Source organism: Rana temporaria, chromosome 10 (genome assembly GCF_905171775.1).
Source record: "Rana temporaria chromosome 10, aRanTem1.1, whole genome shotgun sequence".
In the NCBI taxonomy this organism is placed as follows: Eukaryota; Metazoa; Chordata; class Amphibia; order Anura; family Ranidae; genus Rana; species Rana temporaria.
This window is the reverse complement of record NC_053498.1, coordinates 49,768,790-49,788,490: the sequence shown is the minus strand read 5'-3', so window position 1 is coordinate 49,788,490 and position 19,701 is coordinate 49,768,790. Positions and strand designations below refer to the sequence as shown.

At 48.0% G+C, this 19,701-nt stretch overlaps 1 protein-coding gene across 1 annotated transcript in view; it reads left to right on the top strand.

Annotated features, from left to right (window-relative positions):
* LOC120916559 (receptor-type tyrosine-protein phosphatase H-like) overlaps positions 1-19,701 on the top strand; it is a 1,518,207-nt gene that overhangs the window by 638,575 nt on the left and 859,931 nt on the right. The window contains exon 9 of the mRNA XM_040327609.1: positions 18,946-19,218. Coding sequence (XP_040183543.1) covers positions 18,946-19,218 — 273 coding nt within the window. The remainder of the gene's footprint in view (positions 1-18,945; positions 19,219-19,701) is intronic.

Sequence of the window (19,701 nt, the reverse complement as noted above, 5' to 3'; positions counted from 1 at the left end):
TACAAAATCCTGGTCCAGGACAACATGTTGCTGAGGCTTTGGTCAGTCACAGAAGGAGTGGTGGAGAAGGTGGCCATCTGACCGATGCGTTCAGACAATTTTTTAGTCCGCAGCCCCAAGGTATGACCTGTTCCAGCAACCATCACCAGCGTCTGTTTTACATGATTCGGGAATACCTAGGGGCAAGATCAGACTTGGATACCTTTCCCGCCGAAAATCCCCTGGCTTACTGGGTCTTAAGGATGGATCACTGGCCAGAGCTTGCACAGTATGCAATTGAGGTACTGGCCTGTCCTGCATCCAGCGTTCTTTCGGAACGCACATTCAGTGCTGCTGGAGGCTTTGTAACCGATCACAGGTTGCGCCTCTCCAGCGACTCGTCGATCAACTGACCTTCATAAAAATAAATCAGGCTTGGATCACCACCAGCTACCAAGCACCTGATGCTGATGTAACTGAATATTTTTTTTTGGATATGTCAGATCCCTTCAAGACTGCCTATGCTGATGCTGAGTGACTATAGTGTTATGCTGAGTGACTATCCCTTTCCTCCTCAATGATCATGCCGATAGCTTGTAAGAACATATATGGTTCTGGGCACAGCCACCAGTGGCTAAGGCCCAATTTTTCTGCCCCTGTTTAACAGGGGCGTTTAATTACAATTTTTGATGCAATACTTTGCAGCAGGGCTCATTCCTGCGCTCCAACTACAGTATCTGTGAATGGTTGCTGTGTTGTGGAACCAGTGCCTAAGGCCCAATTTTTCTGCCCCTGTTCAACAGGGGTATGTCATTACAATTCTTGATCTAATATTTCACAGCAGGGCCCATTCCTGTGCCCACCTGTGAGGGCTTACAGTGTTGTGGCACCAGCACCAAAGGCCCAATTTTTCTACCACTGTTCAACAATGGCATGCAATTACAATTCTTGATATAATAGTTCACAGAAGGGCAGATGTCACAGGAATAGAGTGCTTGTTGATATTTCTGGAGCAGCATACACCTAAAACTGTCCCTAAGCAGATTCAGCAGCCTTTCCCTCACATAAGTGAAGCAGTGACAACGAGCCAGATGCCATAAGATGATGCAGATATCAAAGAAATAAAGTGTGCTTCTTGATATTTCTGGAGCAGCATAGCAGCATAGACCTAACACTGTCCCTGAGCAGATTCAGCAGCCTTTCCCTCACATAAGTGAAGCACAGTGACAACGAGCCAGATACACCTAAGACTTTCCCTAAGCAGCAGATTCCAGCAGCCTTTCCCTATCATGAGTGAAGCAGAGTGACGATCTGTGCTGTGTGCCTCTATCTAATATAGAGACTGGTCACATGATGGGTCACATGCTGCACTGGCCAATCACAGCCATGCCAGAAGTAGGCATGGCTGTGATCAGTTCCCAGTCACAGTAGTAACACGAATGGCGATTGGCTGCCATGCAACGCGCCAAAACATACCCGAACTCCGAACCCGAACCCGGACTTTTTCCAATTATTCGGGTTCGGGTTCGGGAAAAACCCAAAGTCCGTACCAAACTTTACAGTTCGGGTTCGCTCAACCCTACTCCCCGGCCAATAATGTACCCAAGGTATTTGGCCTCCTCCAGGCCTATAGCACATTTTTTGGGGTTGGCCGTGAGACCTGTTTCCCTAAGGGAATCTGCCACCGCTTGTACACAGAGCAAGTGCGTTTCCCAGTCTGGGCTATGGATGACCACATTGTCTAAGTACGCCACTGCATACGAGCGATGTGGTCTCAAAATTTGATCCATCATTCGCTGGAATAATGCAGGGGCTCCGTGTGCAGACCAAACGACATCCGATTATACTGAAACAAACCCTCAGGGGTGGAAAAGGCAGTCTTCTCATTGGCCGATTCAGTAAGCGGTATCTGCCAATAACCTTTCGTTAGGTCTAGGGTCGTTATGTAGGGTCGTTATGTAGCGAGCCTGTCCCAACCTGTCCACAAGTTCGTCGACCCGGGGCATCGGGTAGGCGTCAAACTTGGACACACAGTTAAGTTTTCTAAAGTCATTACAAAACCTGATACTGCCATCAGGTTTTGGGACCAGCACTATGGGACTTGACCACTCACTGTGAGACTCCTAGATCACATCCAACTCCAACATATTTTTTATTTCCTCCGCAACCGCCTCTCGCCAGGCCTCTGGAATTCTATACGGTTTTACATTTACCCGAACCCCTGGTTCCGTCACTATGTCATGTTGGAACGTGTTGGTCAGTCCGGGAAAGGGCGAGAAAAAGTCTCTATTTTTCTGCAGGAATGCCCTAACGTCAGTTTGTTGTGCTACGGACAGGGAATCCGTGAGGGGGACGTCAGGTGTCACGGGTATCCGGTCTGTTGGAGGCGGGGATGTGGCCAGTAAAGTCTCTCGGTCCTTCCAGGGCTTTAAGAGATTCACATGGTAAATGTGGTGTGGTTTCCTTTTCCCTGGATGATAGACTTTGTAGTTTACCTCCCCCCACCCTTTTGACAACCTCGAAGGGACCCTGCCACTTTGCTAGAAACTTACTTTCTACCGTGGGAACCAGTAGCAACACTCTGTCCCCCGGGCTGAAAGAACGGACCTTGGCACCCCGGTTATAGACCCTCCTCTGAGCCTCCTGGGCTCGATCCATATATGTTTCCGTACCAGGGGCAGGACAGCTGTGATTCGATCCTGCATCAAAGAGACGTGCTCTATGACGCTCCTATATGGGCTGACCTCTCCTTCCCACGTTTCTTTGGCCACATCTAGCAGGCCCCTGGGATGCCTACCATACAAGAGCTCAAAGGGGGAATAGCCTGTGGATGCCTGCGGGACCTCTCGTATGGTAAACATGAGATATGGTAGCAAAAAATCCCAGTTTCTCCCATCTTTGTCGACCACCTTTTTCAGCATACTCTTCAATGTTTTATTAAATCTTTCGACCAGACCATCTGTTTGGGGGTGGTAGACAGAAGTGCGGAGATGGGAGATTTTGTACAATCTACACAACTCCTTGGTAACCCTCGACATAAAAAAGGTGTGCCCTGATCGGTCAAGATCTCCTTTGGGATCCCCACTGGACTAAATACCTTGACCAATTCCTTGGCAATAGCCTTAGCGGAGGTGTTACGCAAGGGTATCGCCTCAGGATAGCGAGTCGCATAGTCCAGGATCACCAGAATATGCTGGTGACCTCGGGCCGATTTCACGACCGGCCCCACCAGGTCGATGCCAATCCTCTCAAAGGGGACCTTGAATATTGGTAGAGGAACAAGGGGGCTGCGAAAATGGGATGACAGTGCTGACAGTTGGCACTCGGGGCACGATTCGCAGTACTCCTTGACCTCTGCATGCAAACCGGGCCAGAAAAATCTTTGAGCGATTCTCTCCCTGTTTTTTCAACCCCGAGATGTCCCCCCATTACATGACTATGAGCCAGGTCTAGCACTACCCTGCGAAAGGGTTTGGGAACCAGTAGCTGTTCTACCTCTTCCTCTCCATGTTTTATCACTCGATATAACAAATTGTTTTTAATTGCCATGTAGGGGAAGGACACCACCCAATTAGGATCCACCGGTTCCCCATCCAATATCTTAACATTTTCCCTGGCTCTCATGAGTGTGGGCTCTCGCAGCTGCTCGGTACAGAAATCCTCTCTCCTGACTTCCAGGTCTGGTACCACATTTTGGCTACTCTCCATGTCAGGGTCAGATGGGACATCCTGTTTGTTACCCTCAGGCTGGGTGCTAGCTTCCCAGTCCTCCGTTTCCCCGGCCATGGCAGGGAAAGGAAGAGGATCTTCGGCTTCCTCGATTCCACCAACAGCATACCTTTCCCTTTGGCAAAACGGGTCTGGTGAGAGTTCCTGTGTTTCCCCAGCAGGGGGAGCTCTATCTACGAGCCCCCCTTGGCTCTCCCATAACTTCCAAAAATGGGGAAAATCTCTCCCCACTAAAGCTTCATGGAGCAGTGAGGGTACCACCAACCCTGAATGTGTTACACTGCCCCAGGGGGTATCAACCTCAATCACCGCTGTCTGGTAGTCCCGAGTGTCCCCATGTATGCAAATTACCCCAATACTACTGGGGTGTAGTTTTGCGGGGTCTACACAAGCACTTCTGACTAGGGTCACCACACTACCAGAGTCTAGTAGGGCTGTGAGAGGCTTGCCATCCACTAAAATAACGCACATCTGTTTTTCAAGGCTACTCTGACCTACCGCAACACATGCAAGCTGTGCAAACAGAGAGATGCGTCTTTTTCTATCAGCATAATCACATTGCATATGTTAATCATTTAGAGGGCAGTCTGCAGCAATATGGCCTAATGCATAGCAACGAAAACACCGTATTTGCCCTACCCCCAGTCCTCTTAACGGTCCCAAAAACCTTCCTGGCTTCTTTGGCCAGTCTCCAGGTCTAGGACCTACAGTCTCATCTGCTGTAACAACAGTTGTATCCACTTTCCCCAAGCTCTTGAACCCCGGAACTGTCTTACCCGAACCGTTGGGAGATCTTGCACCCATAGACACAGCGAAGTGGGGCGTAGGTGGGTTTACCAAGTCCTCGGTAGCACTGTGCCTCTCCACTAGGTCCACCATTTGGGCTGCAGGTGCTGGGGTCCCCCTGTCCGACCCACTTCCTCAGGGCAGCAGGAAGCGCACGCAGATACCGGTCCATTACCACACACTCCACAATCCGAGGGCTGGTCAGAGTCTCTGGCTGCAACCACTTCCTGGTGAGGTGGACCAGGTCAAACATTTGTGACCGGGGTGGCTTGTTGCTGGAGTAAGACCACTGATGCACGCGCTGGGCCCGGACGGCCATGGTGACACCCAACCGTGCGAGTATCTCTGTCTTTAGGATCTCATGGTCCTGGGCCTTATCTGGTTCTAGGTCAAAATAGGCCTTTTTGGGGTTCTCCTATTAGGAATGGGGCCAATAGTCCCGCCCACTGCTCTTTTGGCCATCCTTCGCGGACAGCGACTCTCTCGAAAGTCGCCATGTACGCCTCAACATCATCCGCCGGTGTCATCTTTGCAGGTGGTAGGAGGCACGTACTATCTTTGGTTCCGCTGACACCGGAGGTGCAGACCCCTTTTTCAATTCCACCAGAGCTTCGGCGAACTGTCGGTTCATCTCCTGCTGGGCAACCTGTTGTGCTGCAGCAGCCTCTGCGACCTGTCGGTTCATCTCCTCATGGGCAACCTGTTGTGCTGCAGCAGCCTTTGCGACTTGGCGGTTGGTTTCTCGCTAAGCCACATTGGCCTGTAGCAGGGCCCTTAAAATTTCCTCCATTTTCAGAAAAGTGCCCGCTGAATCCACCACGTGTGAGGGATTAGATTGTGGGGATCACCTTTCTGAAACACAGATTTTTGCCAGATTTTATTTGGAAAAATGGTTTGCAGGTAAAAACAAACAAAACAGTAAATTAAATCCTTGCCGTCCGGCGCTAAACTAAACAAACAGGATCTCCTCTCTATACAGTGCGGGGCTGGTCCCCATCACCCACAAAATACCAATAAAGCAAACCTTTTCTTGCAGTTACTTTCCATAGAGCCCCTCACACTCAGGTTCCCTCCTGAGTCTCCAAAAATCCCAGCACACTGTTGTGCTCTCTTACTGGTCTTTTAAAGTCCACCTGACTGTGTACTCCAGTGGACCAAAACATCCGGACCGGATTCCTAGCCAGCCCCAAAGGCTGTGAAACCCGGACCGGATTCCGGTTCACTCCCTCATAATGGAACGAATGCGAGGTGAAATGTACCTATTGTCATGTATCGCACCTCGCATACCGTCACAATGTATATATATATATATATATATATATATGTGACACAGTCTATGACCAACAAAGTTATACAGATGGTTGCAAATTAGCCCCTTCTAGGGTAGACTTGTCCCTGACCAGGTTGACCTTTAAATCATCTTTAAACAGACGATTTATTCAAAATGTATGTCTTCTACTTCTAGCTGATGTATATACTTTTAAGATGCAGTAGGGGGTGTAACTTGTAAGTCTGACCCCCCTTCTGCCCCCCTTAATGATCCCATGTCAGTGTCTATACTCACTACTCCTGGAATATACATTTCTGCTATGGGGGCTGAGTTTTTATTAGAGTCCCCACAGTGTCACTCTGGACACTCTCTTGCTGTACAGTTGAGCTTGTGCCGACTGGGCTGGGGGTCTCCTTGTTACGGGCTGGGTTTGATAAACTGCTGCAGCCAAAAAACCTTTATGTGAGAGCTGAGCTGGTACCGTTAGTGTGGGGTACAAACATTGCACGTTCTTTTGGGGAACATATGGGGTGGTTTTCCCATTATTTGTGAAATGCCAGAGGGATCTAAATAATACAGTGACTGGGGGCAAACTAAAAGGTTGTTTCCTTTCCTATGTACCTGACCCCTGAGTCCCTTAACCCTTCCTTGAAAACAATTGGCACATGTAGGTTGAACTTCAGCACCTGGACATACATGAACGATACCCACCCGGTATACTTGCTATTAAATATGTATGACTACCATAACAACAACAAAACAGTACACCCACAACACATTCAGAACATCTATGAGACAATAATAATGTTCTTATACTCTAAAATATGTCAGGTTACTGTAACAGCAAACCAACAGTCCCCTCACACTCTGGGCACTTACCAGGCACCAACAATATTCTTATACTTTTATACAAGATTATACTTATACTTCTATGCAATAGAAAGATAAGCAAAAGCAACCTGAGATATCGGAACCACGTGTCAATCTATTTTGTGTATACACCTTTAAAATATAAGTTTCCCTTAATAGCCACCCAGGACTATGAGATCCGTCTCGGATCTATTTATATGCGTTTCCAAAACGCTCTATTTGTGTCCAAAACACTTTGTGTCTGCTTCCAAAGTACTATATACTTGCGCTTCCAAAATGCTTCATCTGTTTCCAAAACACGGTATGTATGCGTTTCCAAAAAGCCTCATGTACTTCCAAAGCACTGTATAATAGCCACCCATTTAGGCTTTCCCAAAGCCTACTGTTCGTGTTACATAAACACTTAACAAGTCTATACTTCCCCCACACAGATTTAAAATAAAGACGATCACGAACATATGTCACGGTAAGGTAAAAAATTTATTTGACACCCACCGTAAAAAAAATGCCTCGATGGTCCTGCCGAGACTACGCCAATTGAAAGGGAGGGGCTCAGTATGACCAAGATATGACCCAGTTGTTCCTTCGATCTCAGCTAACAGCGCCGGAGAGCACTTCTGAACCATTAATGCACACAGAGACATAGTTTCAGAGTGATCTGATAATTAGAGCTGCACGATTCTGGCCAAAATGAGAATCACAATTTTTTTTGCTTAGAATGAAGATCACAATTCTCTCACGATTCTCACGGCGTAAAATCTTTTACATTTATAAAAAAAAATTGCATTTAAAAAGACTGCTGCGCAAATACAGTGCAACATAAACTATTGCAACAACCGCCATTTTATTCTCTAGGGTCTCTACTAAAAAAATATATAATGTTTGGGGGTTCTAAGTAATTTTCTAGCAAAAAAAAAAATGATTTTAACTTGAAAAGAGCTGTCAGAAAAAGGTTTGGTGTTTAAGTGGTTAAACATTCCCTAATTTACATACAGAAGTTTATTCCTTTGATGTGATACAATGTTTAGACTTAACTTTCCACTGATAAAGAATGTTTTCAAAACTTGGCAGGCTGCCCAGACTTGGCAGATTGCCCAGACTTTGGGCCAGATTCATGTAGATCCGCGTATCTTTGCGGGGGCGTAACGTATCCGATTTACGTTACGCCTCCGCAACTTAGAAAGGCAAGTGCTGTATTCTCAAAGCACTTGCTCCGTAAGTTGCGGCGGCGTAGCGTAAAAAGGCCGGCATAAGCCCGCCTAATTCAAATTTGGAACAGGGGGGCGTGTTTTATGTTAATAACTTGTGACCCGACGTGATTGACGTTTTTCACGAACGGCGCATTGACGTCCGTGGAAATCTCCCAGTGTGCATTGCTCCTAATACGCCACAAGGACGAATTGGTTTCGACGTGAACGTAAATTACGTCCAGCCCCATTCACGGACGAGTTACGCAAACAACGTAAAAAATTCAAAATTCTACGCGGAAACGACAGCCATACTTAACATTGGTACGCCACACTTACGCCAACATATAGCAGGGGTAACTTTACGTCGGGAAAAGCCTAACGTAAACGGCGTATCTGTACTGTGTCGGCCGGGCGTACGTTCGTGAATTTGCGTATCTAGCTGATTTACATATTTTGACGTGTAAATCAGCGTACACGCCCCTAGCGGCCAGCATAAATATGCAGTTACGATCCGACGGCGTAAGAGACTTACGCCTGTCGGATCTAAGGGAAATCTATGTGTAACTGATTCTAAGAATCAGGCGCATAGATACGACAGGCCAGACTCGGAGATACAACGGCGTATCTGGAGATACGCCGTCGTATCTCTTGAGAATCTGGCCCTTTGACTTTTGGCTGAGAGTAGAGAGGAAATTCTTTGCATACCAAAGTGCAGAGAGAAAATTCTTTTCATGTCAAAGATCGTGAAACCCTGTGTCAAGAATTGCAACGGGAAAAAGATTGCGATACCGATTCTTGACGATTAATTGTGCAGCTCTACTGATAATGCTGTATTATTGCGTGGTTTGTATAAGACAGAATGATGCTTTTTACAAGCAGTAGTTCCATTGTTGATATAACAGAAACAGTGAACAATATTACAGCTAGATTGTTATGGAACATCTTACTGAGAATACAAAAGACACAAAATAGTGATAAGACAGTCAAGCGTCAATAACAAGAAATCACATGTTATCAAGGAACAAGAAACTAACCTAGACTTGTTCCCAAACAAAGTGTTAACTGAGATATGTGTGGGCGAGAAACAATATGCAGTAGATTATATGACTAAGCAATGATCCCTGGATGCTTATTCTAAGATGGAGTCACATTGGTTCATTTTCCTTCAATCACTATACGCTTATTGCGATTTTTTTTACCAAAAATATGTAGAAGAATACGTATCGGACTAAACTGAGAAAAAAAAATATATTTTTTAAAAAAATTGGATATTTATTGTAGCAAACAGTAAAAAATATTGTGTTTTTTTCAAAATTGTCGCTCTATTTTTGTTTATAGCACACAAAATAAAAACCGCACAGGTGATAAAATACCACCAAAAGAAAGCTCTATTTGTGGGGAAAAAAAGGATGTCCATTTTGTTTGGGAGCCACGTCACACGACCGCGCAATTGTCATTCAAATGGTGACAGTGTCAATTTCGATTAATTATACGCACATACAGATCCAACTACTTTTAGCTGATCTCCTTGCAGGCTAATTCCCAGTGCAGCTACCAACCACTGGAAAAATGGATAGCAGGATACAAAAAACACACAAAGGCAGCGCTCTGATGGGAATAGCATTAGAACTTTTATAGTCTTCAAGTAGGTAACAAAATAAATATTGCACTGGAGATAAAATCGATGTAGCTACATAAACTGTAAAAATGGTGCGAGTAATACCAAACGGTAGCAAAAGCAGTCATAAAAACATGTAGCTAAGTATAATACTAGTATAAAAATGTGTACAACGATACCACTGCTGAATCCAGATGAGGGGTTAACATCAGTCCGTCGGCATGTAGATGTCCCGTGAAGGGAACTATCACAACTCCCATTAGATGGCTGTAGAATCCCAGGTTGATAGAGGGAAGTGTAACAGCCCTTGCATGTGGCAGATAGTAAGGTCCCGCCAGCATGCACATATGAAGGCACAGCAAAGGAGCCCTTCAGATGGACACGGCAAGCCCCGCCGGTGTCCGTGACATCACCGGATCTCAGACGGAACTCCCTGAAGACCCGGAAGCGAGCGGAGAGGCGAGTACCAATCAAAAGAATTTTGATCGATCAAAAAAATGTACGATTAATCGAGGAATTAATAGTTAATTTCTACAGCCCTAATGTTTATTTTTTATTTTTTACACCTTCTTTGTGAAATGATAGGGGTTCAATGTACCCCCTTACCAATTCACATAGGGTGGGGCCGGGATCCGGACCGGGCAAGGGTTGTGGGGATGAGGCCCTTGTCTCAATCAACATGGGGACATCATCCCCATGTTGAGGGCATGTGGTCTGGTACAGTTCAGGAGGGGGGGTGCACTCTCACCCCCCCTCTTTTCCTGCAGCCTGCCAGGTTGTGTGCTCGGATAAGGGACTGGTATGGATTATTGGAGAAACCCACGCCATTTTTTTTTAATTTTGGTGCAAAGTTTCCCTTAAAATCCATACCAGACCTGAAGGGTCTGATATGGAATTTGGGGGGGACCCCACGCTTTTTTTTTTTCAATCAAAGTTTTTTTCCCCAATGACTTTGATCTGTGTTGCCGGGACCCAACAATTCATGAATAGCCGCGAGTAGTTTTGAATGACTTTTTTTCCTTTAAAAATGACATTTTGTGCAGGGACAGTTCTAAACACGGGAAACATACGCTACTTTACAGGCATACTATACACACCCCCAGGTACGAAATTTATTTTTTTCCAATTAACATTTTTTTTTTATTGGTATAAATCGGTTCACAAGATACAGATAAATGCAGGTAATAACAGTAGCCAAATCATACACTTATCCAAGAGTACTGATATTACCCTCGCCCTTTATGGGTAGAGGGGGAGTTGAGATTCCGGCCCTAGGGGCCCTATTCCAAAAGCTGGCTCTACCGTCAGTCAGGTCAACAAACTTATGCATTTCAAACCGTTTTCTATACTCTGGTGTCAACGGTGACACCGAAACAGTAAGTTGTATAAGAAGAAAAGGAGAGTCAAGAGAAGAAAGAGGAAAAGAGAGAGAAAGGAGATTTAGGTTACCGCGCCTGCCACCTCGTCCGCCCCCGGCGGGTCCTCCCGCCGATGCCACTCACTCCAGACCTCGTCGTGGGCATCCATGCGATTACGTATCCTGGCTGTCATCCGCTCCATCAGCTCCACGTCCTTGACCCTAGCGTAAAGGGCCTCCTGGGACGGGGGTGTGGTCTTTTTCCAATTAAGGGCTATCAGGCATCTAGCCGCCGTTAGCACGTGCCTAAGCAGTTTTTTATATGGCTTGGCCAGGCGGGGTTGGGAGATGCCTAGTAAAAATAGTTTAGGGGTTAGGGGGATTGGCGCCTCAAAAAGATGGGTAAGCAGCTGGTGCGTGGACTGCCAGAACGGGGTGATAAGGGGGCACGTCCAATAGATGTGGAAGAGAGAGCCTCTGGCCTGATGACATCGCCAGCATCGGTCAGAGGTGGATGGAAATATTTTGTGGAGTATGTCCGGGGTTTGGTACCAGAAATACAAAATTTTGTATGAGTTTTCCTTATACAGGGTGCATAGGGACGATTTGGCAGCCTGCCTCCAGACGGCCTGCCAGGCCTCCATCGGCAGTGGCTCCTCCAGCTCTCTCTCCCATTTCAGCATATATGCATGCTTCCCCCGCCCTTGCCAATCATATGCGTTCAATAGCTGGTAGATATCCGTGATCAGCCCCCGTCTATTGCGCCCCTCCAGGACAATACGTTCAAATGGGGACGGTTGCGAAAATTGGAGCTTTGGGGCTATTGTCTGGGCATAATGTCTTATTTGTAAGTAGCTATAGAACACTTGTCTGGGCAGGTCGTGTTTCACCTGGAGCTCCGAGAATGTCAGCAGCCTACGGGTCCTGGGGTCCACCAAGTGTCCAAAATGGAATAGGTCTCGCGAAGCCCAGGGCCAAGACATCTGGTGGGTCAAGCTATCTGGTATTTTGGGGTTGCAAACAAAAGAGTTTAGTAAGGAGCATTCGGACTTAAGCCCCACTTCTCGGGATATCTTACGCCAGAGTCCTCTGAGCAAAGACATCGAGCCTAACAAACGGTCAGGTCCCACTCCCACATCGGCATCCCATAACAGGCTATTTGGGTGGACCGGGGCTAACCATATCTTTTCTATCTCCGTCCACTTATTAAAGGACCTTTGGGGAAACCAGGAGACCACTGCACGTAACTGGGTAGCTTGGTAATATTTAACAAGGTTGGGGAAAGCCAGGCCCCCGTCTCCTCGTGAGGCTGTCATGACCGACCTAGGAATCCTATGTTTTTTATAGTTCCAAACAAACTTCAGCATATCACCCTGAAGCTTGCGGAGGTGGGCGTACGGGATCGGGATGGGTAGCGTCTGAAACAGATAAAGGAGTTTGGGGAGGATAACCATTTTTATGGCCGCCACTCGGCCTAGGAGCGAGATATGATGTGCCTTCCACTTTTGGAGAAGGCCTCTGATTGTTCGATATAGGGGAGGGAAGTTGACCTGATACAGGGAGCTGAAGGATGGTGTAATATGGATCCCAAGGTATTTAAGGGATGAACTCTCCCAGGTATAGGGGAAGTTCGATTGTAGGTGGTGGACCTCAGCCTCCGCAATGTTGATCGGTATGGCCGCTGACTTTGACGCGTTCGTTTTGTACCCCGACAGTGACCCGTATTTATCTAGTTCAACATGGAGGTTGGGCAGGGAGATTCTGGGTTGGGTCAAGGTAAGAATAATGTCGTCCGCAAACAAGGATGTCTTAAATTCCCTTCCCCGTACCGAGATGCCCCTAATGTCCGGATTTCCCCGTATGGATGCTGCCAGGGGCTCGACACATAGGGCAAAGAGCAAAGGTGAAAGTGGGCATCCCTGGCGCGTGCCGTTGGCTATCTGGAAGGGGGAGGATGTGGCAAAGGGGGTTTTAACTTGGGAGGTGGGGTTTGAGTATAGGTGTTGTACCGCCCGCAAGAAGGGACCTTTAAACCCCATGTGGTGCAGGGTAGCGAACATAAAGGGCCAGCTTAGGCGGTCGAAGGCCTTTTCGGCGTCTAGGCTCAGTATGAGAGCCTCCGCACCGTCCCTATTGACTACATCAATCAGGTCGATGATCTTCCTGGTGTTGTCCCCTGCCTGGCGTAGCGGCACAAAACCTACTTGGTCCTTATGGATCAGGGAGGGAAGAATAATGTTCAGCCTAATCGATAGAAGTTTGGTGAATATTTTGAGGTCTGAATTAAGTAACGCTATGGGCCTGTAACTAGCGCAAGAGGCTGGGTCTTTATCCGGTTTAGGTATGAGGGTCAAGAAGGATCCTTGCATGTCACTTGGGATTGGGGTCTGGTGGAGGAAGGCGTTAAATAGTGTGGTCATGTGGGGACTGAGTAACGGGAGAAAGGCCTTGTAGTACTCGTACGGTAGACCGTCAGGGCCAGGGGATTTATGGGCTGGGAGGCCTTTCACAGTGTCTGCTAACTCTTCCGCTGATATAGGAGCGTTCAGGCCCTGTAAGTCTGCTATTTGAAGTCGGGGTAGACCTGCTTGTTCCAAGTATTGGGTCATTCGGGCCTTCAGGTCGGGAGAAGGGGGATCGTGTGGTACTTCCGGTTTATTATATAGGTCCGTATAGTAGTCCGCGAAGGCTGCCGCTATGTCCCTAGGATGTGTTACGAGATCGCCCCCCCTGTTCTTTATCTGGTGTGGGGTAGAGGTAAGGGCTTGGTCTGCCAGTTTCCTGGCCAGGAGAGCCTGCGCCTTGTTGCCCTTGTCATAGTAAAGTTGCTTCAGGCGGGTTAGCGCCTTTTCTACTTTGCCTAAAGCGAGGTCTCGCAGTGTCGTGCGCGTTTGGACAATCCGTTTAAGGAGTGCGGTGGATGGGTTTTGCAGGAGCTTAGCCTCCAGGGCCTTCAACTGTCGTTCGGCCAATGCTTTAGCAGCACCGGCATCTTTCTTCATGGCCGAAGAGAGGGCCATGCACTTTCCCCTCAGGACCGCCTTGTGGGCGGCCCACAGGGTGGAAGTGGAAACATCTGGTGTGTCATTTTCAGCGAAGTAGTGCTGAAGGGTCTCTTCTAGCTCCTGTTTCGAGGGGGCGTGTTGCAGAAGGAAGTCATTAAGCCTCCAGTTATAGGGCCGGCGGAGGGGCGCGGTTAAATTCAGGGACAGTGTGATGGGGGCATGGTCCGACCAGGAGATGGGCAGGACACTAGCCGCTTCTGCAATCCGAAGTGTGTTGTTATTCACGAAAAAGTAGTCTATCCGCGTGTGTGTGCGATGTGGGGCCGAATAAAATGTATACTGGCGATCTCCTGGGTGGAGGGCTCGCCAGGCATCAAAGAGTGCGTGTTTCCTAGTCAGTTGGCGAAACAACTTTGAATCCCTTAGGGCCCGGGTTTGTGAGGTCTGGGTGTTTGCCACTAGGCGATCCCAGGTAGCCGAGTGTGCCAGGTTAAAGTCTCCTCCGATCACCAGTATGTCATGGGACTCTCGGAAAAGTCGGGCATGAACCCTGGTTAAGAAATGGTGCTGATGTGTGTTGGGAGCGTAGACTACGCAGAGGGTAATGGCCTGTGACTGCCACAGGCCCCTGAGGATAAGAAAGTGTCCCCGAGGGTCTAAATATGTGGAGGAGCATGTAAAAGGGGACCCCTTTTTAAAGAGGATGGCTACGCCCGCCTTCTTGTTTGGTCCAAAAGCCTGGTATACCTGGGGAAAGTGTCGGGCTGCAAATGTAAAAGAGTCAGCCCTATCAAAGTGGGTTTCCTGCACCATGATAATATCTGCCCCTGATTGCCTAAACTCTCGGAGCGCCAGGTGTCGTTTCTTGTTGGAATTTAGCCCATGTACATTTAATGAAAAAATTCTAGCCATAGCCTAGGAGGGGGTGCGCTACTCGTATACTTATCTGGTGGAGCAGGCGACGAGTCCAGGTCAAGGAGCGTGACATCAGCGCGAGGAAGGCCGGGGGCCAATGGGGACGAGGCACAGGCTGCGGAGAGCAGGAGCAGGGAGCTCTAGAAAGGGGGAAAGAAAAAAGAGTAAGAACACACAGAGTAAACACGATAAACATTCTCATACATGCCCTGGGTGACCAAGGGGTCACGGGCCATATAAGTTCCAAATGGACTCCCCGGCCGGGAGATTTAAGATGTCCGGGCCGGGGAGACTCGGAGGGACCGAAGTCCAGGGAGGAACTCTCTAGCGGGTAGCCACTAGGGGGGATCAGCATCCAGAAATCCGGTCAGTCCAGACAGGGGCGCCTCAGGGCAGCCCGTTAAATAGAAAACAAAAATGTAGCGAGGGCCTTCGGGGGAGAGGCAGGGATTTGGAGCACCTGAGCTTCCAAAAAAAAGAGAAGGGGACAGTCATGAACTTGCATCGCACGAAACAGATAATAAAGAACCAATCTAAAAAGAAAAAAAAGGGAAGGGGGAGTACAGATCAGTGCTTCGTGGTGTCCGGCCGGACAGGTCGGGTTTCGCCATTTGATCAGCTGGTCATCAGGGGGAAGGGCCTTCCAACACCAGGGCCTTCGGATCTGTGCCTGGGGGATCGGCGGGAGGGCTCCGGGCCCTTGGAGCGTTTATTCGGTGGAACCTTCTGCCAGACCACCGGGGGTGGAGGGGGAGTGGCCACCAGGTCCCAATCAGGTAGTTGAGGGACAGGGATGTCCAGGGCGTCACAGAAAGAGTCTAGGTCTTCGGGGTATCGCAGGATCGCCGATCTCCCTTGATGTTTAGCCGTTAAGCTAAAGGGGAAGCCCCATCTATAAAGAATGTTCCGTTCTCGCAGGGAGCGTAGTAGTGGTTGCAGGAGTCTCCGCTTCTGGAGCGTGATCCATGAGAGGTCTGGATAAAGTTGTATCGGGGAGTTGTCGAACACTAGGTCACGGACAGCGCGGGCTTTGCGCATGATGGTCTCCTTCAGCGGATATGATTGTATGCGGCAAATAACGTCCCGTGGTTTAGAGGCGGGGCCTTTCGGGCGCAGGGCCCTATGAGCTCTGTCTATTTCAATGTGTTTGTCCAGGGGAGCCCCTGTGAGGTCATTAAACATCGTCTGGAGCGTTTTTTGCAAATCTTCAGCTTCATCTGCCTCAGGGAGGCCTCGCACTCTAATGTTATTGCGGCGCCCCCTGTTGTCCAGGTCCTCCAAGTGGCGCTGCATGTCCCGTAACATAAGGCGGTGTTCAGAGCCCTGAAGTTGGGTCCTATGTACGGCCATTTTAGTCTCCTGTATCTCTTCTTCAGCCATCTCTACTCTATCGGCCAGGTGTTTAAGGCCTGCTTGAATGGTTTGAATTTCAGTCCGGCAAGTGTCTTTTACATCCGCAATCAGTTGCTTAAAGTCCTCCTTTGTGGGGAAGGCTTGCAAATAGGTCTGCCAGGAGGGCTGCTCGGCTCCATCCGGGCCCCACGGCTGGTGGGGGGATGTAGAGGTTGTGTGACAATGGGGCCCAACGGTGGGGCTCTTGGTTCGGGACGGGGGGTGTTTGGACGGGGGAGCCCCCGAGTCAGTCCATGGCATGGTCAGGGGGGGCTGTAGGGTGGACCCCGGGGGTACGTCCCCCTGGGATGGCATGCTGGCCTGTGTCATCTGGGCATAGGAGAGGAGGGGGTGATATGCTGTCTGAGCCCCTGTCCGGAGCAGGTCTGCAGAGCGTGAGGTTCTCTGGGCTTGCGGTGGATCCGGGGCCCACACAGAGGTGAAGCTGTGCGCCTGGGGTGAGCTAGGCCGCACCGTCGCGGGGGGGTGCGATGGGCTTGGCAGGGCCGGGAAGTCCAGAAGTGGATCCGGGGGGGAGGCTGGCCTGGTGGCAGTGTCCTGTGACCCCACGGCCTGCGCCGCTTGGTTCGGTCCGGGGGTGGTCTCCGCGTTCTGCCGCAACTGCGACGGAGGATGCGTTGCGGCCTGGTCGCCGCGCCGCACGGGCGGCATCTGAGGCTGATGGCCTCGGTCACTCACCCCTTGCTGGGACCCATCGGGGTCCGATGTCCTCTGCGGGGATGGCGGTGGATCCCTGGGGGCCTGTGGCGGAGCTGTATTCTGCCCGTGCTGCGGGGCGAGGCCGCGGTGCTGACAGGCCTCGGCGTCCGGCGCCATCTTGCTATGGCTACCCGGCGGCATGTCGGGGATCTTAAAATAGTCCCTGAAGGACGTGGAGGCTCCGGACAACGGCAGGGAGAGTCCTCTGGACGTGGAGGATCTGGTGGTGCGGGAGGAGCTCATGAAATTTGAAAGATTTCCCCCGAAATCGGCCTAAATGCTGCGGGCTGGTGTGGAGCTCCTAGGCAGCACGTCCGTCCAGCTCGGCTTCCGGTCACGCCCCCCAGGTACGAAATTTAAAGGAATATTTCACTTTTATTGTTTCATTTTAAGCATTAATAAAATCACTCCTCCCGATAAAATTGTAGTTTTAAAAAAAATTGCATTGATACATGTCCCCTGGGGCAGGACCCAGGTCCCCAAACACTTTTTATTACAATAACTTAATGATAATACATATTAACCTTTAAAATTAGATTTTTCATGTTCGTTTCCCATAGACTTTAAACGGTGTTTGCGCGTTCGAACAAATTGCCTATTCGCATGTTCTGGTGCAAACCGAACCGGGGGGTGTTTGGCTCATCCCTAATAAGGGGTATTGTCTGTCCATATGCTGTATATAATTTGGCAGAACTGTATAGTACACACTCTGTATGGGTATCCAGGGTATGATGAGAATACGGATGCCAGAGAGCAAAAATGTGGATTTGGGAGAAAAAAAGTTTAAGTGGACCCTCTATGTTTTTTTTGCCTGTGTTCCCACTGGGGAGATATCACCCTTTCCTGTGTGGTTACCTGGGCAGGAAGTAAGAGGAATCTCTCCAATAGGATGAAAGACAGCAATTAAACCCTTTTGTTGAGTTGGGAGAAATCAGGTCACAGGTTTTTCCACAATTACATTTTTTAGAGGAAAATTATTCAAACTTTAAATTAAAATGTAAAATTTAAATTTGACAAAAAAATATTATATATATATATATATATATATTATATTATATTATATAAACATTTGCATCCCCTTAGGGCTCTTTCACACTGGCGGCCCGTACAGGTCCACATGTCAGTATTTTTTGCGGACCTGTACGGGCACTCCGTGCTCCTCTATGGAGCCGCGAATGTCAGCGGTGACATGCCCGCTGACATCTGACCCGCCATAGTGTGACGGAGGAAAAACCTACTTTTCCATCCGTCTGGCGGATCGGATCGGGTGAACACTTACATACGGTCCGTGTTCATCTGATCCCCCCATAAGGGGGAGCGGAGAAAAGACAGGGCGGTCCCTGCACAGTGTGCGGGGACCGCCCTGTCATCCGCCGGCTCAGCGGGGATCAACGGAGCGATCCCGGCAGAGCAAACGGAGGTGCACGGGGCGGATCATTACTGATACGCTCCGTGTGAAAGGGGCCTTATACTTAAAATCGGTCAAGGACATTCTTTGTAGTTTATTTAAAAAAATCCCCATGTTGTTGAAAACGAGCTCAGTAAATATACATGTTCATGGTCACAAACATTGATATGTATTGTGCCCCTATGATCCTAAAAAACCAAGCATGAAAAATTACGTAATATAAAAAGGTTACACTTATACAATCCAGAACTAAGAACTAACCCCAACTAACCACAACCATTCAATAATCCAGTCTGATAGTCTATAATGAGCTTAGCAAAGTGGTGGTGGTGGGGGGGGGGGGGATGGTCATAAATGGATTATATTTTTGATTGGCCAGTGGGCTGATAAAAAACAAAAAAACAAAAAACATGGATAAAAGAATCCCCCCTCCAATGTGCTGCAGGTGCTGATTAAATTATCCATCTATGTTCAGCTTAAATCAATATTCTGTAATATGTTTACTTGAGAAGAAGTCGAAGGTTGACTACACATTGGTAACATTATTGGTATACATCCCATTATGTACCTGATTCTAATTATAACTAATAACTAATTGTCAATTTGTGTTTTTTTTGTTGGGGGGGGGGGGGGGTTATTTTGTATGATGAAACAAATCTAACAGATAATTCAGAAAATAATTGTAAAACAAATACATTTCTTCCAGTGCCAAATGAACCACACAATCTTGCTGGAAATATTACAGGTATCACCGAAATAGTTGTTTATTGGACACCACCTAAGGATGTTCACACAAGTTTATATGAGTACAATGTGGCATGGACAAATGTAAAACTAAACAAAGACGAAGGACCAAATACAACAAGCGACACACAATTCACCATCAAGAGCCTATTTCCAGGAAATCTCTATAGAATAACAGTACAATCTGTATTTAGAAATACAACTAGTGAAAATGCTGTACACAATTTTCAAACCAGTAAGATCATTTTTCTTATTATTTTTTTCTGTACATTGTCATAATTGAGTTTGTATGACTGATGTAGTTATTTTGTAACAAAAGGGTGAAGAGTAGTGAACCAAAAATGATGGCTACCAATCATTATAATAAGCATTAGAGGACACGTGTGTTGTCTCTTGGGCAGCAAGTCCATGGACATGCACATTCAGTCCACTGACCAATTAACATGCTTAGATAATGGAGAGGAAGATGGGGCAGCCTCTGCCAGAAGAGGAAAAGCCATTACCAGACACCTACGACACCAGTTTGTCATTTTGAAAACCAACACCATTTTTCCAATAGGAATGATTGCTGTTTCCCTGAGATCTTTCATTGGGTGATGTCTGGCATTATCCATAGAGACATTATTATTGTTTGATCTGGATCTGTAAGTGAATATCCCACAAACCCATTAAAACCTAGCACATTGCAGTAATGTGTTTGGTACAGCACACTTTACAA